At 41.6% G+C, this 25,121-nt stretch overlaps 1 protein-coding gene across 1 annotated transcript in view; it reads left to right on the top strand.

Annotated features, from left to right (window-relative positions):
* The window catches only part of LOC138603716 (receptor tyrosine-protein kinase erbB-4-like), a 268,639-nt gene that overhangs the window by 204,424 nt on the left and 39,094 nt on the right, over positions 1-25,121 (top strand). Inside the window, exons 14-18 of the mRNA XM_069675611.1 lie at positions 2,772-2,865; positions 5,669-5,823; positions 10,555-10,599; positions 13,980-14,112; positions 22,861-22,983. Coding sequence (XP_069531712.1) covers positions 2,772-2,865; positions 5,669-5,823; positions 10,555-10,599; positions 13,980-14,112; positions 22,861-22,983 — 550 coding nt within the window. The remainder of the gene's footprint in view (positions 1-2,771; positions 2,866-5,668; positions 5,824-10,554; positions 10,600-13,979; positions 14,113-22,860; positions 22,984-25,121) is intronic.

Here is a 25,121-nt window from a genome sequence, read left to right as displayed (position 1 = left end):
CTTTGTATGGGTAGCTTTTAGCATAGTGACATCTTGCCTGTTCAGTTCTGGACATTTACAACAGATGTATTCATATAGCTACCCTTTTCTGCTGTATCTTACAGTGTAATGAATGGTTTTAGAATATGCTCTATAGGTACAGTATATGGGGCTCTACTCTACTATGCAGTACAGATTGATTTGATATCCTCCTTTGTTCTGAATCTTTCGTACTGGACCGTATATCTCTACGGAATATAGAGTTAGCTCATTAAATATGTTTTCAGGATGGTGATTTTTAAACCTTGTGATTCCAGAGCTCACCCTCGTTATATGTCTCCATTCTTAATGAGCAAAGGCACTGATTCCCTTTAGTTTATACGTCTGTTGAATAAAACAAAGGAGGAGCGAAGGAGTCGAGAGGGGAAAAGGAAATGTCTGAGATGGTGTCCACTGGGGTTCCTGGGAGGAGGGAGGAAGCGGATTAGGGAGACGTTGAAAGTGTTTAATTAAAAAAGTTGCTCCAGTGGGTTGGCCATGCTCTGGTTTGCTGAAGGTTTGGAGGTCTGAATGGTGGCCACAGTCCTGCTTAAGTTCCTGCTAAAACAGGGCTAATCCCCCATCAGGCCATCCCCCTATGGGGCCTTGGCACACACTTCCAGCCGTGAAGGGGGCCAATCAGGAGGAACGGCTTTGACGGAATGGAAATGACCCTGGGGAGCACCACTGCCAAGGTCTTTGTCTCTCACCCATTCTCCTCCATGTATCTTTTTTTCCACCTCAACCAACAAAAGAGATATCTCTCCACCGCCCGGGCCCTTTTCAAAAGGATTCCCCTGGACAGAGCTTCCAGGAGAGAAATCTAATTTATTTTGGAACAAGGGAAAGAAAGGCGAGGGAGAAATGTAAAGAGAGCAAGGGGAATTTCTTTGAGTCCACCAAAAACATTATTAATAAAAGGGCGCTCTGTGATACTGTAGGTTTGGATGTAAGAGACAAACCAGTCGGACCATTTTTAAAAAAAAAAATGACATGGCATTAAGGCTTGGTATTAAGGAAATCTAAGATTTCATCATGACTTTTATTGCCCAATATGATACAGTTGGATTGCAAGTGTCGAGATGTCTCTTCTTTTTGTAGCTTGTAGAACCACCAAGGCTTAAAGGTTTTCATCTAATATTCAACACATAAAAATGCACAAAACACATACCCGGAGGAGATCCAAAGCACCAAAGGAAGAATTTTTTAATCTTTATTCCACCCATGTAGCATCAAATGCAAATACAAACAAAACCCACACAGGGAGTCACTCTGATTATCTCAGCACTGTGAGAAAGGGGCTTGTTTGTAACCGGGTGAATCCTCCTCTGAGGAGGTCTGTCCTCCATCGGCTCATCGATCCCTCTGATGTCAAAAGTGTTTTTGATCGGCCGCGGTTGTTATTGACAGCGGCCATCCTCGGCTTGCCAGGACTTCAAAAACGTAAGGTAATGCGCTGATTCGGACACAAACAAAGGGAGAAATTTATAGATCGGTGGTCTGCACACACACAAACACACATATAAGGGTTCAACAGTATCGCCTGAGGCAGTGTGCAGCTCCTGTTGGCATAATTGCAGTGAATAAATCAAATATTGAGCTCTATTGTTTGCCTCTATTCCTTCAGAAGTCTTAAGTGGGAAAACAAAAGCATCATGCACTACCGAACTCTTCCTAAGTCGTCAAATATCAGCGGACCCTTGTCAGAGACGCACCTTGCTTTCTTGCAACAGTGTTAGATGCTCAGATGACCAGCTCATTGTGATCTAGAACAAAGAATGAAATCGCCCACTTGGGTTATTGATTGGGAGCGCTGGATGAATCGCAAGACTTTTACCAAGGACACCAGGATTTGAGTCCAACATAAATCCAAAGGTCAACACTATTATCTTACCCAACTTCTTGATGTTTTTCCTAAACCATTGAACCATGTGTTGGAAAAGAAGAAACAGTTGCTACCTTGAGTGTCTATATGAGTCACCGTGACTAACCGTCGGTATCTGATTACATTGAATAAGAAGCTGACTTTGCTGACGCCAGTGGGTATGACACTCTCAGGGCATTTGACGACTTTGGTATGAGAATGCTTTGAACAAGGCTCTGGCTCTGGTAGAACTTGTACCAGTTGCACAAACTACAGTGATTCTTGCATTTCACAAGAGAACTGACATCAAAAGTCTCTAAGTTCTGTGTTTCTTCCATCCTTGATTGTCTTTAAGCTTTTTTCTTCTTACCTTTGTACACTCCTTGCAACTCCCCCTTCGCCCTATCCCAATCAAACTTCTATCCCTACCCTCTCCCTGTCCACTCCCACCATCCCTCTCCTTTCTTATCACTACCACTCTTACTTCCTCCTCCCTCTGCGCATCCCCCTCATGTTTGCCCATGATTTAAAAACCTGTTCATTATTCATGGGACTCTCTCTGTTAACATATTGAGCACACTGAGCCTTTAACTTGATCAAATAGTCTGAGGCAGCCCTCTGCCCCGGGTGCCCCTTTACCAGAGGGCACTACAGCTGTCAAGGAACGGTGTTGATGGGCATGAGTAAATTAAGGTTTAACCTTGCTTTTTTAATGCTGTGTCACATGTTGGTTTAAAATCAAAAGGCTCCCTTGTACAGCTTGCGCTGGTATGCCCACAGCGTACTTCAAAATCCCCCCTCAGCAGGCTCTTAATCAATATTTCAATGTGGGTACGCTCTCAAATCTATAATACATGCATCTCTATCTCAATTTCCCTATCTCTTTCAGGGAAATTCGAGAATTCGCCAATGGATCTGTGTGCCTGGAGTGTGATAGCCAGTGTGAGAAGATGGATGGGAACACCATGACTTGTCTTGGCCAGGTAAGACACCCGAATACTCTCGCGACACCCACGAAAACACAACTTCCTCTTTCACAATACTTCTTGGAGGTAAACTTTTCATTGTTAAGATAAAAAACACACCTCATTTTTCTGTTGGAGATAGTCTCATATCTTACCCGTGCTGAAGTGGATTTCCAACTTATTCCGTGGGAGTCTATCGGTCTTGCGCGCAGGATTTCAGAAGATATAAAGTGCTGTGTTTGCAAAGGTGAATGGTAGGTTAATGGGAGGAATGATAAACTACTTTGGCTACTTTCTGAGGCATGCTTTTGGCAAGCACGCATACACACACTCAAAACAGCAAAATGAGATTAGTTTTTGACCTTCCCGTAAAGTCACTTTTAGAGTCTTAGATGTGATCACAACACAACTTTTCAAAATGTAAGAATTTCTCTTCAAAATATCAGAAGGAGGTATGTACTTGCTCAAGCTTGCAAAAATGATTAAAATCAAGCCATCTGGGAAGAAAACAATTACTCTAGTTATAACAACTGCTACAGTGAACAGATGCAACAAGACAAGGGCCACAAATACACATTACTTTTTGGAGATTAAGTGTGGTACATTTGCAAAACAAAAAATATCCCATGAAACAGTGATAACACTGTTGCTAAAAAGTAGGTAGGAAATCTCATTTCAGTGCAACTTAAAAAAATGTGTGCCGATGCAGTTGAATAAAACCAAACAAATGAGGAAGTGACAGAAAGTGGTGGAACATAGCGAAGGTTTTTCACTTAAGTACATTCTTGAACTACCTACTTGAGCATTTCTATTTTATGCTGTTTAAAAATTTACTTTACATGTACATAACTACGAATGTAGTTACATGCCATTTTTAGAATATTTTACTTTGCACCCAAAAGAAATAATAATGGTTACAGAAATTACCTTTTTTGAAGGTAAAATCTATTTTGAAACAGAACCAGCTGTTAGCTACACTATTCTTTTAAAAGCCACCAGACTCCATTGAAAAAACTGTAATTTTTCACTTGCAGATCACTAGTTCATATGCTTCCTTAACTAACCAGCCAAGGTATCTGTAGACAAGCAACTCTCATGTTCTGCATGGTAAAAGTTACTGTTTTTGTCAATGGAGTCTGGTGGCTTTGAGAAAAGCGATGCAAAGGCTGCTTTTCTTCTTTTTGTGATTGAAATTTTATTGCGTTTTAGCCAACATATACAAACAATACAATGCAAACAAACATATAACAAACAATGGAAAATACAGTACACAAATACAACACAAAATTCACAATAACAAGTTAAAAAAAGAAGAAAAAAGAAAAGAAGAAGAAAAAAAATACAATAAAATAAAACACGCTTCTTTTTAAAGATTATTTTTTTGGGCCTTTCATGCCTTTAATGAGAGACGGCAGTGGAAAGTGTTGGAAAAAAAAAAAAAGATAGGGCTCTAGTTTAAACATAGTTGAATTCCCCTTTAATGCATTGTAACAATGCAATAATTCACCACTGTGACAGTAGGGTGTCATCTGCATAGAGATTAATTTTACAGTCCTGTTTGAGCAACATTGCTGGCCCAAATAAACCTAAAATATAATATTTGTGACCTGTTTTTAAATTTCGTCAATAGTAAGTGGTGAGATCTTTTCTTCTTGTTATTTTTTCAGGGGTCATAAGCCAAAAAGGTCCAAAATGTCTGCTTTATGTACCACCATACATGGCGGCTAATTTCAATACAATTTGCAGTGTTACATTCCAGGAAGTTGTATTTAATGTCCCGCCTGACTTATTGAATTCAGCGGTTGCATGAGTAACCTTTTATGACTGTCCCTCGAGACAGAGGAGGGAGGGAGAGAGAGAATAAGTGATGAAGAGCGAAAGAGAGAGAGAGAGGCTCCACAAGGATGCAGAGAGGCTGCTGACTTTGAGATGCTGGTCACAGTTGAGTAGTAAATAACACCAGAGTCAATCATCCACAGGCAAAAAATACACATGCATACGGCATTCGCGGACATACTTGAATGCATCCCGACATCTGTATGCGACTCCGCTCGCACCCCCACACATGCACACACACAAACATGCGCAGTGAGAATAATGTTTATTGATGGCGTGTGGCTGAATGTGTCAAACTGTGAGGAGCTGTCCATCAGGTCGCCGCGGTCGTCATTAGCAAAAGAGATCGGCCTCGAAACTCAACAACAGTGACTCACGCAAACTTATCGCATTTTCATTCACTTAATCGCATCAGACAGAAGTAAAAACACACACGTCAGCTTTCTCTTACTACTTTCACACACACACACACACACACACACACACACACATTATTTTCCACCTTACTTATTCATGATCCTACTGCAGCTGTGCTCAGTTACAACTTGTCATCCCCTCCATCACATTCGATGCGCCGTACTTTGACACGACGTGATTCCGTATGCATGTTGCCAATTTTAAACAGGGGTGCAGCGGAATACACAAGCCGCAATTTTGCTCCACATATTATAAATCACTGAATGGAATTCATGCGGGTCCTGCTAGCTGCATTAGCCGCGGTAGGGGAGTGGGCAAATTGACATGATTCGCGAGGTTTGAATTTGATTCTATTCTCCATCTTTTCCTCTCTGCTTAAACCCGTCCTTTCTTCCCTAACTTTCCCTTTTTCTTTCTACTTTTTGCCCACAATTTTGTCTTACATTTCTTTCTCTATTCATCCCCCAACTTTCCTTCTCTCTAATCTCTTCACTTTCTCTTTATTCATCCCTTGTCCTTCTCACCCATCCTCTCATCTCCTTTCCTCTTTCTTCTTCTCTCTTCTCAGGGCCCGGACCAATGTGTAAAATGCCTCCACTTCAAAGACGGACCCAACTGCGTGGAGAAATGCCCCGACGGGTTGCAGGGCGCCAACAGTTTCATCTTCAAATACGCCAAGGCCAACAACGAGTGTCATCCCTGTCATGCCAACTGCACCCAAGGGTAAGAGAGGGATGACACATAGAGAGAGATGTGTGTCTGTGTATAAAAATTAATGCGTTTCTTTAAAGTGTTCTCTCGCCTTATGTTTGAAGCATTACAAGGAGAGCGAGAGGAAAGATGAGTCAATCTTACAGCTGCTAGATTTCCCCAAACAGCCGCCTTCTAGGGGCCCTCTGGTCGGGGGCAGAATGCATTGACCCTTAAGGCCATGAGTAGTGCAGTACAGATAAACTATGAATGTAGGTATGGGGGCAAAGCAACAGTAGCTAGAGGGGAGATATAAAGCAATTTGTGGGTGTACTTCTATAGAAAAAACATTTTCTTATATGCTGTTTTGCTAAGAATTAGCTGAAAAGATTGACACCAACTTCATTTCTGTATGCTAATGAGGCTTAAGCCTGCAGCTAATTAGCTTAGCATAGCATAAAGACCAGGTTCAGGAACATATTCCTGGCTAAATCGCTGGGCAAAAAATGTCCACCTCTAAAGCTCAGATAGATGTTTTTTTGTGCGTGTCTGTGTTTATTTTCATTTTTACTTTCGGCCAGGTAGTTAGCTTAGCTTAGCTTAGCTTAGCATTAGGTTCAGAAACAGATTCCTGGCTCAATCATTGGGCAAAGAAGTCCACCTCAAAAGCTCAGATGGATGTTTTTTTGTGTGTATTTATTTTCATTTTTACTTTTGGCCAGGTAGTTAGCTTAGCTTAGCTTAGCATTAGGTTCGGGAACATATTCCTGGCTAAATCATTGGGCAAAGAAGTTCACCTCAAAAGCTCACATAGATGTTTTTTGCATGTTTGTGTTTATTTTCAATTTTACTTTTAGCTAGGCAGTTAGCTTAGCTTAGCATTAGGTTCAGGAACAGCTCACTAGCTAAATACTAGTGTAAAAGTCCACCTCAATTGCTTCAACAAATGTTTTTTTCATTTATTATTCGTTTTACTTTTAGAGACAGACTAGCAATTTTCCCCTTCTTTGACTTTATGCTAAGCTAAGCTAAGCTAACTGGCTCCTGGCTGTTGCTTTCTACTTGAAAGACAGACATGAGTGTAGAGTCAATATTCTAAAGGCAACACATCAAGTAGATTTATTTCCCAAAATTAAAAACTAGGGCAATACACATGAGGGACGGATGTACAAAGTTACCTAACATGACCGCTAGATTTCTGACTGCAGATGTGCTGACACATCCAGCCTTAGAAACTGCAAAACAAGTAAACAAACACACATGAATGAGGAGGTTAAAGCAGGACGAGTCTTCAAAAGCATTGAGGCTGTAGATCCAAAGAACATTTCCTTTCTTTATGTACCAACATCCAGGGTTTAGTTCTTCATCCTGTTTTTCCTTTTGAAGTCGGTTGGCTTTGACTTGAGCGCAGGCTTTTAAATTTTTGACTAAAACTGGGAGCATGGCATCAAGGAAGAAGCTAAACAGAGGGGTTAAAGGGACTTAATTTACTATCTCTCACATAACAGGATTTATTTTACTGCAGCTACATTTTGAGTCTCGATAATATGACCGCATCTTTAAAGATTTTAAAAAGAAAAGAAAGAGGGATGTACAGGTGAAGGGAGAAGGGTAGAAAGCAGAGACATTCTGTGAACACTAATCTTTCATTGGCTTGACAGCGCCTCCATCATGCCTTGTCATCTAATCCTGCCCTCCAGCAACAGGGTGCTGTGGATTAACATCCAGACAGAGGTTGAGGCCGGGTATTTGATGCTGTGAGCCAAAATGAGACATAACACAGGTCAAAGGTCCATTTGAGGAAGAGAAAAGCATGCTCGCGGGCGGTAAAGAGACACTATCTCGCTAAAAGACACTTCAACTTGGACAGTTCGGGTATAACTCAAAGGTTTTCAAATGTGAGGCAAAAAGATACTGGTGTGTGCCGGTGTAAATATTAGACCTTAAACTATATGTTTAAAGGAAGTCAAATGTATCACAAATGTACGTAAATCTGCTTAGAAACCATCTAAAACGTATCCCCCAATGACTGCAGAACCTGCCTAAGAATTATCACGATTTAAGGCTTTCTTGAGTTTCTAAGTAATCTAGTGATAATTGTCTGTACGTTCATGGATACATCGCGATCAGGAACTGCTAATAGCTTATTCGGCATACTCTTTAATGGTGCCAATTCGAGCAAAATGAAAACAAACACTAGCAAAAATGTAAAAGCAGGATTCTCGTCGAAGCCAAGAGAATCAATTACCATTCCTTTCTGCTACCCTGAAGCAGTGTTACTGTAGTGTGAGAAATGTAATTGCAAAACCAAACCAAAGCACCTCTTTGCTACCTTACAGAAGAAAAAAAACAAGATTAACAGAAAGATGCAACTATCTTACTGTGTACAAAATTGATAAATACATGCAGTAATATGTACTGCATCATTATGTTTCTTGTCACACAAGTCCTTTTGTTCTCTGAGGAGCCAGGAAGAAAACTGTGTGGCTCATGTGCACACACACAAACACTCACACACATTCATGTACGCACATCATTGGCTACAGACACTGATTGCTCTCTAATTAGCTATTTGGTGCACCATTTAATTGACAACGAGGCAACTTTGGAGGAGCCATAGTTGTCACCGCTTTAATTCCAAAGTTAGCCCGTTCTCCTAATTTGCTATGTAATTTGTTGCGTCTTGTGTGAAGCCTGCATTCACACACACACACAAACACACACAAACGCACACAGAGGCATTCAAAAACCGTTCTCCTGTGTCTATCCTGCTGTTCAAAGTCCTCCACTCAAGGAGCTAGAATTAATGAGCTACAAGTCTGCTCTAATCACTTCCTGCTTACCTAATGCTTAAAACTTGGCGTGTTACCAGTGCTTCGTTCCCGTGGCTTTGATTGTTCAGGTAGCAAGAAGAAAAGATGTGAGTGTTTTTTGTGTTTGGAAAGGAGTTAAAGGTATTTCGTTAAAGATGTTGAATCAGAGAGAGAAAATCCCTGAATCGAAAGTCAAACACTTTTTTTGTCACCGTATATTCCCAAAAAGTGGGCGGCTGCAGAGGGTACCAGGCTTTTATATGAAGCAGGCTTATGTTAGAGAGAGGCTGCTATTTCAAATTCCCTCTGTACATGTCGTCATATTTTATTATGAAGGTTTATTTACCTATGATCCGCTCTGTTTGCGCTGTTTTCTTCAGTATCTGATTCTTTTTGGATCCGTGTTAAAGCTCTAAGCTAGATCTAAAATTCATCTTGACGTCACAAAAGCTGTTCAGCGTTCAGATTTCCCATCTTCCTTGAATGCATCAGATCGATCCGACCTCAGACCCGTTAATTAAAGTTAATCACAAGGAAAAACGGTTTCTCTTTCTGTAAACAATGCAGCACGCGGAACAGAAAGTGTTGACGTTCATTGCCGCCCTGGTTCGATTGCAGTGACTAAAACAGTACACCAACACTTTAGATGAGTAATCCACAACAACAAAGTGTTGATTTGTTAAAAGTAACATGATTGTTTAATTATTGGCTCCTATTTGTAAATTAAAAAGTGATAAAATTCATCACTCATAAATAATTCAAAAATACATTTATAAATGATTTGATTTTACTTTTTTTCCCGGCCTGTGCCGACCACGTCCCCGTCTATTCATATTTATTTATATATATATATAAACTATATAACTATATTTTTATAGTTATTTGAGAATTAACGGTAGATTTTATTTGGCTGCTTTTGTGTAAAAAGTTGCCTTCTTTTCGGCCCCCAGTCAAATAGTCACTCTCCTTTTAGCTCCATTTTGTTCTCCTCCATCTCTACATAGAATTTGTGTTCTCTTTGGCTGCTTTAGCTGTTCTCGCCAGCTAGCCGCTAACTTTATCTGCTGTTTGGTGTAGGACAGGTAAAGGCTTAAGCCAGCAGCCAATTAGCTTAGCATAGCATAAAGACCAGAAACAGCTCTTGGGCTCAGTCCCAGGGTAACAAGATCCTCCTCTGAAGCCCAGACTTTTTTTTCTTTTTTTTTCTTTTTTTTTACTTTAAGCCAGGCAATTAGCTTAGCTTAGCATTAGGTTCAGAAACAGATTCCTGGGTAAATTATTGGGCAAAAAAGTCCACCTCAAAACCTCACAGGTATGTGTTTTTATTTGGGCTTTGTTTGCTGAGAACTGCTGCCTGCCGGTGCCCAAATGCTGATGAGAGCCGTGGGAGTCAACCAAAAAAAAATGGCCGACAGTCGCAATGAAATTCGATGGAGCCGAGGGGAATTGCAGAGTTTGGTGATATTTATATGTGGTTTCATCACTACAGCTACCTTCTTCACATGGAAATAGTCATGTGATCCAGTGTCAATTTAAGAATATTTATTCTAAATAATATAGGCCACAAAATACAGCCTAATATATGTGTCTGACTGTACCTTTATTAAAGACTTGTTTACCCCTATATAGAGGTGAAAAGTTTCAAGAGATTAAAGGATCCCTTCATTTTTTGACCACTTCTCTTTTTAAAAATGCCACCAGATGATACAGAAATGTCTTCCTCTTCCAAAAATCTATTTAGATATCACGTGAAACAAACAAGAACAGTCCCTCTCCGTCCAAAGGCTTTCTCCCTGTCAAATCGACATGTGGTCAGCCGTGCTCGGGATTCAATTTTCCACAGGTCCCTGCCCGGTGACAGCTGATTGACGTGGAAGAAAGACAACATGAGGTTTACTCATAACCTGTCCCTGGTTTAATGGATGGTCTCTCTGGTTTGTGTGCCCTGCAGGTGCGTCGGGCCGAGGCTCCAAGATTGTGTCGGGATGATGGACAGGTAAGGGATACCAGAGCACGTTTGAAATGTGGGATTGGGGGACCACCATTAGATCCTGCCACTACTTATTAAATGTGTCATGATACTCATTAAGAAGAGTGCAGGGAGTTTTATACTTTATAATTGAAGGATGATTAGGAATCTTTTATTCTAGGTGAAACTTTATCTGAATGTTGTGGTCTAATTTGTGCCACTGTTAGTGGTTTATGTGGGCTAATGGAACCACTGGGAATCAATCAATTAAAACATATTATTCATAAATTATTAGCATGATAACTATTGTGAGTGGAAGTGATAGAGGTGAAGCTGAATCATTTTTAGAGACAAAACAATAGAGGAGATTAACGACGCGCCAATATCTGGAGGCAATTAGCCTAGCTTAGCATAAAGACTGAAAGCAGGAGGAAACAGCTAGCTCACTAATTAGCATGTTGTTTACACTGTACACACACACTAAATTATAACACTGACTTCCTGGAGTTTTGTCATCACTGTGAGCTAACCAGTGGAGACTACAGATGCTATTCATGCTAACATATGGCTTTAGCTTAATTCAGTTAACAGATAGTGGACTAAATCTAACACTAACACAAGGTCAAATATTTCTTTGAGAGGCAAAAATATAACCCTGCTCATACTACTTCATTACTTCCTTAATCACAAGTAGTTACAAAGCTAATTATATTTCAATTCTAGTTTAAAAAAGAGAAAAACAACGAAAAACAAACAGAACAAACAAGAAGTAGGCAGATTGTGTGAATAGCCTGAAGACACGACAAGAACTCCATTAAGAAGCCCATAAAAACGAGTGATCTTTACAACTGGAGCGCATTCAAAAGAGTGACAAACTCATTAGAATTCAAGCAAACTCATAAAAAGTGGGTCTCGAGCTCCTTACAAAAAGAGGAGACTGAAATGTCTACTCCCTCTAGAAGGCTCCTGCTGGTACCAGAGTTGTTCTTTTGCTCGTCTAATGGCATTATTCCCTCGTTTCATCTGGTGACCCTGTGTCACTTGCGCCTTTCGTCCTAATTAGAGAAGTCCTTTTCCCTGTCTCTCACCAACAAATGTCTCCTTTATTCGTCTCACTTCCTGTTTCTTCTTCTTTCTTTTTCATCTTCCTTTTTACCTTTTAAAATATTTCTTTCCGCTTTTTCTAAATCTTTAAATCCCGTTCTTCCCATCCTTGTTGTTTCTCCTTGTCCGTCTCGACCTAATCATTCCAAACTGCCGCATTACGATTCACCACATGGCCGTGTATATCTCATTATGTCGAACCCCACAGCCTCTTTGTAAATTTCAAGCTCCCCCTTCTTTTAGGTTGGTCGCAATCGATATGGCAGACGTTGCGCCACCTTTCCCCACCAAAGCTTTGCGGTACATGAGTCTTCCATTAGCTGCTAATGGCCTCCAAAGCTAATAGAGTTTTGAACGTCAGTTATCAGGTAGAAGCGGGTGTTATTTTGTGCTGTGTTATATAAAAGAGGGTGAAGAAGATTCAAGCAGTGAGGGTGAAAAAGGAATACAAATGGGAAGGAAAGAACAGGAAAGATGAGGGATGGGAGAGAATAAGAAGGACAGAATTGAGTGGTAGACACAAGTGCAAGAGGTATGTAAATGGCAAATGCATTAGTAGCATTATTAGTGAAGGGAAGGGAAAGAGCTTTTAACTTTCAACCTTAAGGCTTGCCTTAAGCAGGTTTTTCGAGATTCAAGATTCAAGAGTAATTTCTAAGGATAGTCGCTCTTAGTCCTTCAATTATTTGGAGTGGAAACAGATAACAAATTATGCTACAAACCACTATTCCAACAAAAGTCTATTGCAATATTGTTAATTTGAACCTAAAGTACAGATATTTCTATGTAAAGCGTAATTGTATGCCTTTTATAGCTTGGGCTGTTCTCAGCACGACAGGCATTGGGTAGTAAACTAACAATTTGGTTTACTTTAAAGGGGCTTGTGGTAAAAATCAATTAACACATCTGAGAATATTAAAAGCTGCTTAGAATGAAAGGAAGTCACGGTGACTTGGGAGAAAGTTTTGTGTAGCTTTGGAACCTGACAAATCTGCGAGTATGTGTTTTATTTGGTCTCATTCAGGTGGATTTCCTTCCGACCTGATTCAGGGCGGGCCATTCAAAACGATTTTTTTTCTTATATGAGGCAGGTTTAAAAAAGACGATTCTGAATTTGATATCGCCTTAGTATTAAACAAACTTGTATTAGGGTGAAATTACAAGACAAATGAGTTTCATGCTGGAGCTAGCCAACCTAGCCTCGCAACCTAAAACTATGTCATAGGATAGTCTATCCAGTAGTTGGGAATTACAGCTCTTTGAAGGGAACCGGATCTTATGGTTCTGTTCCTTTTTGTGGGGACTAATGTCAAACATCCTTGGATCTCAGATAAAGTGTTAGACTTTAAAACACACAATAGCTTTTGACCAAATCAAAAATGCTTTATCATTCCAAAGGATTTAAAAGTTTCAACTGAGGTAGAGCTTGGTTCCAAAAGATCTGTAGAGCTGGCTGGCTGAAATATAAGGATATCCAGTCCAGTGTAGCACAAGCTGCTTCTCCAAGTAATAGGACCACATACCCTCAAAGGCTATTTGTTCTGACCTGTGAAAATGGAAGCATCTCTCACTTGGAAATAGCTGTGTGATCTGTGGCGTTGGAGATGGAAGCCTTTCTCAACCCTAAAAAAGCATCCAAACGCTTGTTTGTCTGAACTTGTTTTTTGGTTATAACCTGAAATACGAAAATAAGGATAAGAAGGGATGGAAAAAGTAGGGAAAATAGTTCAGATATAATCCGTGGAAGGTCGTATAAACCCTCGACAGTTCCTTCTAGGAAGGTTATTGGTGAAAGAATTGAATGGTTTGATGAAAACAGGCAGAGCAACGTTCAAGGACTTTACGTCATTAAAATAAATGTTGTGTAAAAGCAAGAAAGAATCTATTATTAGCTGCACAAGTGTGCATTATACAACAAACTTGAGTTGTAACAAGCTTTTATTCTGTCGTTGCATAAGCGGAAAATGCCTCCTTTAAGAGCTCCCTGTTGTTTTTTCCCATCGGTTCCATTGGCATCAACGAATCTCTCAGATCGATAGAAATGGGCCACTTGATTAGAGTTTTGTGGTTATTATGATCAAAGATTTCCAGCATCACATTTTCTCAGCCGCAGCCGAAGATGAAGACTTCAGATTCTGAAAGTACAGAATGTGCCAAGTACGTGTTTTTTTGGGGGGATATAACAGCAGGTTGGAGAATTCGTCAGCATTGGCTGAGGTTTGCACTTTCCTTCAAAGTGCCTTTTTAGTTTCTTAATGTTTCAGCAACGTTAATGCCTCCCTCCCTTCCTCTTGTCTCTGCAGGACTCCGCTAATAGCAGCTGGCATTATCGGCGGCCTATTCATCATCGTCATCCTGGCGCTCAGCGTGGCCGTTTATGTCCGACGCAAGAGCATCAAGAAGAAGAGGGCCTTGCGGCGCTTCTTGGAGACGGAGGTGAGCGCTTGGAGGTCATGACATCACAATGGTTTTTGTTTAAGCATCTGGAAACACTCTCCTGTTTGTCTTTCGGATACCGAATTCTTAAACGCATCTATAGAGTGAATTAGAAATAGTTTTGTCCTCTTTTTAACAACCAATTACCGCAGTATAATGAGTCTTATTGATCCCAAAGAGGAACTAGGGCAACATTTCCTCTCTCGTACTATTAATGCAGCAAAGGTTCATTAATTAAACTTAGCAAACAAGATCAACAAGCACTTGAATTTGACTTTTGTATGGTTTTCTGCTTTGAAAGGACTCTTATTTTCTTTGTTATGTTGTTGGGCTTTCTTCCAGTTTCTTCGTAATACTTTTATTTTATTGATTCCATCGTGGAAAATGGGAAACACTTCAATCCTCCAACTTCATTTTGATGTAGCAAAGTTTAAACGTAGAAAACAAGCTCAACCCGACACTTGAATGTTGCTTTTGAATGGTTTTCTGCGCTTTATAAGGACTCTTCTTTTCAAACCTTTGATTCTGTTCAGCTTCCTTTAAGTTTGTACGAGATCCTTTTCTTCAAAGTGCACTTTTCCCCAAAGATGCCGACCAAACTGGAGTCATAAACAAACCTTGAAACTTGGCTGTGGTACTTAGCCAAACCGCGCGGCGCACAGAAGATTTCAAAATTATGCACGACTGCCATCGCCCATCGATCTGGCCTTGGAGACGGTTCATTTCTGGGAAGCATTAGAAAGCGGAGCAGACTTTATATTCAAAGATGGAAGTCACAAAAACGGAGGTGTAGGTGAGTGCAGGGTTTATGTTTGCGTTCATGCTCCGGTTGATCACCTTTGTGCTCTTACAAGTCGCCCAACCCCCTTCCTGTGTGTTTCCCAGCGGTTCTGTTATCCCTGCAGGTCCGCTGAGTGGCCTTGCCTATAGGAGCGGGGCACGCTGCTTGTCAGTCTGCATTAGTATAATTTACAGGTAGAGGCGGCAGTGTTATAGACAGCTGTCAGGCTAGAGACGGAAATCTGAGGAGGGCGGCCATGGGCAGTTTCTGCCTCATCCCAGCCGCACACATCCATCTTAATCAAGCGGGCGCTGTTCCGACAGCGGCCTGACCGGGAGGGAAGTCTTCAGTCCAAGCAGATTCGCTAATGTACTGTCACAGACGAGGGGCTGGGGGGGGGATCGGGACAGAGGGGGGTCTTCTTGACCCCTGTGTGAAGCAATCCTCTGACAGATTCTCTCCTGCAAAGCAAAACGTGAGACAAAGCCGGCCGAGTCAATTCCCACCATCCTCCGAGGGGCCCTAATTGGGTGTAGAAGTAATCAGACATAATCAAATCTTTAACAGTCGCAGGTCAGCCTGCAGGTTTCCACCGACCGCTCGTTTAGAGAAGGGTCATGGAGGTCGGCCCCCACGAAGGCCCATGTGAACGCACATTAGCAGCCCGAGCGTGACCACTGAACCTGCTCAGGCTCTGTAGGTCGTTCTGTGTGAGGGCTGGAACAAAGGAACGGCTGAGAGTGTCATAACCTGAGGGAATGAACCTGACTCGTCTGTCATGTGACGCTCACAGCCTTTAACATGTTTTTTTTTGGAGTTCAATCTGTTACTTAACGGTGAGTTACAAAATGCTTTGCTAACCATGTCGCAGTTAGCAGCTAGCATACCCATGTGGCGTTAGCTCAGATGCCTGTATTTGGCCTGCGGACAACGCCAACGACAGGTGCATACAGCTGAATAGCGATCAACTACGCACGACTACTTTAGAAACTTGTTCCTAAAACTTTTAAGATGCTTCCTCTAATGTACATAAGAACAAAATGTTGGCTATTTCGTAAGCAGAGACCGTCGGCTTCTCGAGTTAGCTTAACATTATTTTGCTGCTAGCGCTTATTTCACAAGGCATCAACTCTGGAGTTTAAATCAACTTGAATATATGAATATGTGCATCCACACCGCATGCATACTCCTCTTCCCTCTGAATGCTCCGCTCTCTCTACCCAGCATACTGAAAAAAAAACCTACACTAGCAGTCTTACACTTTCCAGAGGCTCCTTTTTTTGGCTGATGAAAGCACACGATAGGCTTTTTGGACAGGCTGGCGAATGTGGATTCTCTATTCAAACGAATAATAGAGCTGAGTCTGAGTCTGTGAATGGAGATCAAGCTTGTCAGGATGAGGGATTTTTGGGGACGGCGAAAGCTCAGGGACTCCCCTTCCCCCCTATCCCTCTTTCTCTCTCTTTCTCTCTGAAACAGAGCGCTCACCTTTGGGTGTCAGACGGGGAAAAGATGCCTTCAGTGCACGCTGTCAGAACGTGATCTGAGCGCTCAGACGCCATTTCCATATCAAGGACACGTGTGAAGGCTGCTGCGCTGCGTTGACTTGCAAAACGCACCTCTTTATTATTTTCTTTGTTATACTTTTTTCACGTCTTGCGTCTTCACCTTCTCCTTTTTTTCTCCATTTTGATCTCGATTTATCTGTCTGTCTTCCATCGTTTTAACTTCGTCTTCTGTTTTTGGTTTTTTCTCTCTCACCTTGGAAGAAATATAGACACTAATATAGAAAAAGTCTCACACTGAGCCAACATTTGAAGACGTCCCTGAAAACAAATTGCTTTTCACAGGGAGAGACAGCGCAAACACTGTTGCAGCGCAACCCCCAGGCCTTGACCTTTGACCCCAGTCCAATGAAGCAGGACTAATGCACTTGGAATGTCCCCCCTTCTTCTTTTTTCCCCCCCTCCAAGGTCCTCTTCCAGCTGCTTTGTACACACACGGGCCATGTGAGTGTTTCAGCACCACAGGCTGCGGACAGCTCCCATGCTGCTCACACGCTCGCCTCTGCGCTCGCACAAGAAGGATTTCAGCTGGACAGCTCCTGTTGTTCACCCCGGGGCAGGCTGCAGGAACAGAGGCTCGAGTTGTCATTACAAATGTGTGCAGTTCAGCCAGGTGGAGTTCAAGTACACTGAACCTTATTTAAATTAAACGCAAAATCGCAGTGATTGAAGAGTCAACACATCTGTTGTGAGGAGAATTACTTTTCTGTAAGGTTAGGCAGAACATGTACAGTAAATATGGAATTAAAGGGACTTTTATTTTGAAATTTAATCACATTTAATCTCACATTTAATCCTGGTTACAACAATGAGGTTCCCTTTAAAAGTATATATTTAATTTCACTTCATATTTGGTCTCTTTGTCCAAAATACTGTAAAGTTATTTTGCTTTTTTACACTGCAAAAATACAAACTTCTACAAGCAGGGAAATGCTTTAGTGTGCGCTTTATAAATAAAACAAAAATGGCTGCCACATTTTGTCAAAGGTTGCAGAGCTAAGAGAGACACTGTGTCGGACCCTCTCCACGTCCAGGTTCCGCCTATAAAGGCCGTGCGTGGATCCGGTGTGATATCGCAGTTGTATACTTCAGAGAAGCACTTGAAAAACGTCTGACTGGAACTTGTTAAGTACTTTAGTCCAAAATGAAAGTTACCTCAGGAAACTTCAGGTAGCAGATGGAGCAAGTAACAGATAACCAGACCTGTTAAAAAAATTTTGGGGTTGAAGATTTCTCCATCTGCCTCCAAATTCCATCTACTTGTATTTGGTAGCATGAAAAAGTTGGTTTAGCTAATAAGAAAACATGCAGTGCTATGACTCACCTGGGCTCTGAACACCTTGGCTGGGTTGCCCACACACACCGTTGGTTCTAATCAGAGTTTAGGAAACACTAGGTTTAAAGTGAGTGTAGGGTTGATTCTGTCCCTTAATTTTCTTTAAAGCCCCCCTCAAGTGTTTAACCTTCTAACATCTCCATGTGGTGTTCTTCATGTGCTGCAAGACATATCAGGGACAACATGAGCAGTCATCTCCATGGCTGGGCCTGTCTGCTTTTTAACTGCAGTGTACCAAGGACAGGCTGAACAACACGTTTTCAGATTGGCAGGTTTGTGATGTCATAAACCTAAGGAGCCAATCCCGTTAATGGACGGGGTGACCTATGGGAACCACTTCGGCGACTCACTACTGACTACTAACGTTAATGTTTCTACTACTGATTACTACATTTTAAGCTAGCTAAGTTTCCAAAAGTTGCCACTAAACGACTGCAGAGACGTGTTTTGTTTGGCAGTTGGAAATGTGCATAGTGGGCGGGGCCTATGCAGATTGGGGAATTTTTAATGAGGGAGAAGGAGGAGATGCCTTGGGAGGATTTTTACAAGGTAATTAAACATATAAGAAAGAATTTATTATTTCAAGCAGAGCATTTTATATGTCTTAAAACATGACTGGAGCTGCTCTTTAAGAAGTAAAGTTAGATTATTTTTTACTCAATCTTTCCCCAAAAGGCGGCTATTTAAGAAGGTAAACCTGTTTAAGTGTAAGTGTAGAGCTAAAGCCCGATGACATTTGAAGTTGGAGATTAAAGTTTCAGTGCTGTAAAGTTGAATCTCGGTTTGGAGTAAAACATAAAGTGGTTTATAAATAATTCTCAGTTGGTGCAATCCAGACATAAACTCCATTACCCATAAGCGACATGATTCCAGAATGTATCCAGGTTTTCTTGAGGGAAAGGAAGTTCATTATAAATTACAAATCGGCTGCTCTTTTAATGGAGATACACGAGAAGCGAGTGAAGATCCTGATAGGCATGCTTTTCTGCTATGGTTCTGCCAAAGCATAGCACAAGAATATCTTAATATGCCACCCAGACGCCCCGAATTCAAATCAAAGCAAGTGTTTAAACTGTGAGCGAGCTAACGGCCTGTTTTGTGATTTTCAGCCAGTTCGTTCGGCCTCGTAGTTTCATTACTGTTGCGTTATTAACTCCATGATGTGAGGCTTACTCTCATGCATTTTGTGCCACATCTGTCCTGCTTTTGTTTCTCATGTAGGAAAACCAAGTCTACAACAATTAATCGTTTTTTGCAGTTTGATATTTATAGAAAAGAACAGGAAGTGTAAACAAAAGATTGAACCTGAAAAATGGCCCTGCTCTGTGTGCTTCAAGCACACCTGATTTCAATTACACCTCACAGCAAATGTAACATTTTATTCGGGTAATGTGAACGTTAAAGCCTGCACCCGAGGGTCTGCAGTGCAAGACTCATGTTTGGCGACAATGTTTACTTATTCAATACAGAATAATTCTGTGAATGTATTCTAGCTGCAGGCTGGAGCACGCTCCTTATTTGTCCAATGAAGCATTCGAATCCTCTCCGCCGCGCCGCCGGTGAAGCTCATTTGCGCGGAGGCATAGTGCATTATTAGCGGGTAAATAAAGTGGCGTGGCGAGTGTGTGTGAGTGAGACCGAGCTCAGGAGAGTTTTTAGAAGCAATGGGTGTGTGCGTCTTACTTAATAGACCTCTCCTCTCCTCATCAGGCGGGTCCAGCCGAGTCCTAATGAAACAATAACAGCTACAGCCAGTCACCATCTGCTCTTAGCTCCACTGCTCCCTCCGCTCTCTTTTCTCTTCTTCTACTGTGTTTTTTTTTTTTCCATTCGTGGCGTGTACACGCACACAAGCTGAACTCTGTCCAAACACCAGGCTGATATGATGGATGTGACCAAAGCCTGCCCTTCTTGTAAATAAAGTCAGCCGTCAAAGTTCTGTGAAACTTCTTTAAAGGCCTAATTCAAAACCTCTACCACTTTACAGGCCGTTTTTGCTCACCCTGGGTCAGCTTGCTTTTAAAAGCAGTTAAACCCATCTAATTGAATGTAGTTAAGAGTTTCAAAGGTCTAAATGATTTCTGCCTCTATAAAATATAAAGAGGTTGTTTCCTAAGCTGAAATGTGCAAGCTCTAAGAAACTTCCTTTCCTTGTAAAAGCAAGTTTCAGTCAGCAGAAAACCTCTTCTTTCCCTTCTTGCACCTGTGTGTAACTGGGGTCGGATGGGCACATTGGAGGGAAAGTGCTTTGGTTGGATCCCGCTAATAAATGTAAAGTCTACAGTCACTTGAAAGACTGGAGGAGGATATGTCCAACAAATTAATCTGTTCGTTATATAGTCCATATTTAGGGAATGTTCTAGAATGTTCCGGAAAGCTTTTAGGTCACAAAAGCAAAGATGGCCGCCACCAATGGTGTGTCACCATCAATCGTCCCCTCTTTCCCCTCCTGTCATCTCCTTCACATCCTCCGAAATCTCCCTCTCATCCTCCGTCTGCCCGCTCACTTCCTGCCGTGCCATCTCAGCGGGCCCTAAACTCCGCCCCCCCCCAGGCCCCGGCCATAACAACCGGCATTAAACGACGTGTCATTGCCGAGCTGCGGGCAATGTCATCCATCCTCTATGGCCGCCGCTATTGTGCTGATGGTTTTATATCACGTTAAGTAAGTGCTTGTACGGCTGACCGACTGATGTATGGTCTCATTATATTGTTTGATGGCCGTGGTCGAGCTGGGTGATTATGCCGCTGATAAACCGCGGCGAATGAGCGACCCGATAGGCTGATAGGCTCATTAAGACGCATATTGATCAGAGGCATTGACTTCTTCTGTGTGTGTGTGTGGTCTGATATTGGCTTTGTGTGTGTGTTTAGTGTTGATATGTGCGTGAGGTTGTCAATACTTCTGCACGTGTTAGGGTACGGAGATGCTGTCTGGTTGTCAAAGGTGGGCAGTACAAAAAATTTGTTTCAAGACTTGAGTCAAGTTTTTACTTGAGTATTAACTTTTTACTTTTCCTGTTTCAATTTTGACACAAATGTCTGAACTTTTTTGCTCCTTACATTTTCACATCAGCCTTGTTGCTTTAGCTTTAGTGCATTTGCAGGGAATCATTGATTATTTCGCATAACTGCGTCCAAACTGAGCTTTGGCCGAGCCCCCGTTATGTCGCGTCTGGCTCGGAGGCCGCAACATACGGAGGGACACAACACGGCTTTGAATGCAAACAGAAAACAAAAGGGTAACATGATACAAACAGAAGATAGAGATCCCCTTTCATAGCCCGAACACAGCTTCACCCAGCTGTTCTCAGCCAGTGATCCGGGAGACCTAGAACTAGAACACATAGAATGAGCACACACAGAACAATAATCACAGATGGACGTGTAACAACCCCATTGGACACATTTTTCAGTGCTAAAACCTGGAATTCAAATGATTTGGGTTTTTTACCTTTTGATTAACAAACTCAATCGGTCAAAAAAGCAGACATATGTTGGATGAATGGGTACTAACCTGGAGGCCATTGGTTGCACCTAATCTTGGCCTCCTCCACTTCAAAATGATGGACTATTTTGTGTTGGTCCATCACCAGCAACCCACCACTAGCTTAGCCATCACCAGTCTGCCTTTTGGTCCTCTCTGATATTAATAATATAGGGCATTTAACCTTTATTTGATAGGATAGTGAAAAGTGACAGGAAATATCGGGAAGAGAGAGTAGGGATTACCTTCTCCAAAGGGCCGGGACCGATCAGTTGAGGACTATAGCTTTCGTATTTTTACTTTTAATTCTTTGAAGAGTGTTTATAAATGGTGAGTTAGTACTTCTATTCGGGTTAAAAATGTGTGTACTGTTAAAGAGCTGCATCAAACGATTACTTTTGCAATCAAGTATTTTTTTTACGATTAATCGATTAATCGTTTGGTCGGTAAAATGTCAAAAAGTTGTAAAAACTCCCCGAAGCCAAAAGTTAAGTCTAAAAATTGCTCCCTTGCCCAACCAAAAGTGTAAATCCAAGATTTTTCTTTCATTAAATGACAAAGAAGGAGCAAATTTTTACATTTAGGAAGCTTGAACCAGCAAATGTTTGACCAAAATGATTAATCGATTAAAATATTTGCTGAATAATTTCTTACAAGTGATAAACTGAGGAATCGTGGCAGCTCTAAACCTTTGCAATCTCTCCTTTCAAAAATGTTCATTCAGAACCTGGTAACCTGCCCAAAATGATTAATCGATTAATCTTTTCATCAAATATTGTTGCAGCTTTACACTTCTTCCACCTCTGCCTGTTGAATTCGTACATACATGTGTGTAATTGTGTGTGTGCGGCTGCTCCTTCCCTCCGGCTCAGATCTGTTCACAGTGCGGTTACAGGTGCCAGCTCCTGCTCTTTATATTTAGTATCCGCGGCTTTGTTGAGCGCTGAGGCGGGTGGCCCCGGCCAGCTGCTGGGACGCTGCTCGGTGTCAGCTGTTACTGGCAGCCCGGCAGAGCGGAGGAGGCCTGTCATAACCTTGAATTGGAATTGTTTTCTATGTGCACAGCTGGTGAGCTGCTACTCTTTGTCAGGCTGTGATAGCAGCTGACACCAGACTGTGATTTGTTTAGCGGCTTGCACGCCGCGGTCCACGTCGGTAAGTGCCAGTTTTGACAGAACTTCACGTTCACTCCCTTGAATTATTTGTGTTTCATGTGTATTGCAAATCACGACTATCAGGACGGGGCAGCACCTGCTTTTTGGCCGCTTGTTTTATTTGCTGCAAATAAACCTCCAGTGTTCACCTCGCACTCCTCTTTTTCCGTGACTCGCTTTTTACTTATCGCTTTAAATGGAGCGGTCTCACCTTGCTGCACACTCTTTAAGAAATGATTTTAGCATTCACAGCGCCGAGAGCGAGAGAGGTTAAAAATATTTCGACTCGGAGAAGAAGGAAAGGCACGGTTCAGGTTGTCAAAACAAAACCCGAGAGGCTTCTTTTTCTGTGTTTCTGGCACAGAAACAGAATGGAGGAATGGGATAAAAGGCCTAAATACCATATGTTGTGTGTGTGTTTCCAGCTGGTTGAGCCCCTGACCCCCAGTGGAACGGCCCCCAACCAGGCTCAGCTGCGGATCCTGAAAGAGACAGAGCTGAAGAGGGTCAAGATTCTGGGATCAGGGGCTTTTGGAACAGTCTATAAGGTAAGTGTGTGTGTTCGTGTGAATTTACACACGGGACAAGAAGAGGAGATACCAGTAGATACCAAAGTGGCAAGAAGCAATCAAGCTTTTAGATTAAGGCCATGTTGACCATAAGACCAAGTTACAACACGTGTGATACACATACACATCACGTCTATCAACGTTTACCCTGCAGGTGTTTGTGTCGTCTCACTTGTAGAACACCCCAGCTTGACCTAAACAATAAGCATAAATATTTCCCTCTGAAGAGGTGTTTCCTGATAGACATGAGCCTAGGGCGGCTCAAGGACCTGGAACAGGAACTGCCCTGCGCTTGCCAACATCACTGCCCTTGGCAAAATTATTCCCACCAACCTGAAACTGAGCAACCTCATTGCATAAATAAAATTTGCATTTTTCCCTGCTAGCTCTTCCAAATCACAGTATTGATGGGCCTATTTAATTTAAAGTCATATTTAACTACAATTACTCTGCATACATAGTCCTACATCAGGTGATTCCATTTAGGCACGTTATAGCTCATTAAAAATCAGTGTTGTGACTCATTTAAATGCTAAGCATTAAAGGAGAATCCTGGTACATCTGAACCTGAGCCTTACTTTTACATATTTCGGCATCTAAATTACTAAAAAGCACAAAACGTTTTGTAATTGCACCAGTACATTCCTTCAACTGGCTGCAACAAAACGGGCTGTAATGGCTTCAATGTAATCCTTTGGGGCAATTGCGCCTGATTGACGCAGGTCCAATAAAAGTGCCTGTTTTTGCCTTTGACAGGCTGAAGTTGTTACTCCAAGTGTCAGACTAGTTAGATGATTTATTTGAAACAAGAAACAGCTGTTACATTGCTCTCTCTAAAGCAACCAGACTCCATTGACAAAAACAGCAATTTTACCTTGGCTAACACAAGAGTTGCTCGTCTACCACTGATTGGATCTGTTGTTTTTTTTGTGATATTTTGAGTAACAGCTGGCTGCAACAAAACAGGCTGTAATGGCTTCAGTATAATCCTTTGGGGCAATTGAGCCTGATCGATGCAGGTCCAATAAAAGTGCCTGTTTTGCCTTTGAGAGGCTCAGGTTATTATTTTAAGGTTCAGACTACATTGGGATAGGATCCCCACAGAGATTGGCCTTGTAGTTATAGAGTTAGATGCTTTTATTGAATCAAAAAACAGCTGTAACATCGCCCTCTTAAAAGCAACCAGACTCCATTGACAAAAACTGTTATTTTACCTTGCATAACAAAAAAGTTGCTGAATCAGAATCAGAATATCTTTATTGTCATTGTAACAGGTACAACGAAATTAAGTGCAATCCTTTGTAGTGCAAAAGAGCTTATAAATAATAAAAAGAAGAAACACATGAAAAAAAACAAACAGTATAAAACAACCCACTCGCTCGTCCACAAAACAATATTTCACACAGTCTGCTGGTGTATCGCTGACTCGATCAGTTGGGGTTTTTGTGATATTTTGTGTAAAACAAATATTGTGTTAGATCTGAACTCACCATAGTGAGCACCCAAGTCACACAATACCAAAAACAAACTTAGTATTCAGGGAAGACGAAGATCAGCAACTCTTGTGTCCTGCTTGGTGGAATCATTGTCAATGGAGTCTGGTGGTTTTGAAGAGAGAGATGTAACGGCCTTTTCTGGTTTATTATAAGGATATTTCCTTTACAAAAATGTCTTTTTCTTTAAGGATCATTTTTGTAATATTGTTAGACCCTGTATAGAACAAGTCGAGCTTTTTAATAGGCAAAAAACAAACACTTTTAAGATGACATACTTACATTACGTTGCTGCCATTACAGCCTGTTTCACAGCTGCTGGCTGAAGCAATCTACGAAGCATTTCCCAAACTGTTTGAACCTGTAAGTCATCTAGACCCCAGAATATATTCAAATAGATTCCAGCTTTTAAAATGCTTGAATAATTAAGAGAAAGGAGCCATATTTTACAGTGAAATTCCTCATAAGTGGACAGATTTGACCGCAAGACTAAGGTCCTGCAGAGGAATGTTAGCAGGACAATAAACGTTGTTAAAGACAGGCATCAATATCATCAGGGCCCTGGCTGCGCATGTTCAGCCATGTTTATTGAGACGGTGCATTTATTGTGATTGCCTGTATATT

The sequence above is a fragment of the Semicossyphus pulcher genome, unplaced genomic scaffold (genome assembly GCF_022749685.1).
Source record: "Semicossyphus pulcher isolate SPU_LCO1_2020_fin unplaced genomic scaffold, fSemPul1.0.p SCAF_24, whole genome shotgun sequence".
Classification (NCBI taxonomy): domain Eukaryota; kingdom Metazoa; phylum Chordata; class Actinopteri; order Labriformes; family Labridae; genus Semicossyphus; species Semicossyphus pulcher.
This window is presented reverse-complemented; position numbering and strand designations above follow the sequence as displayed.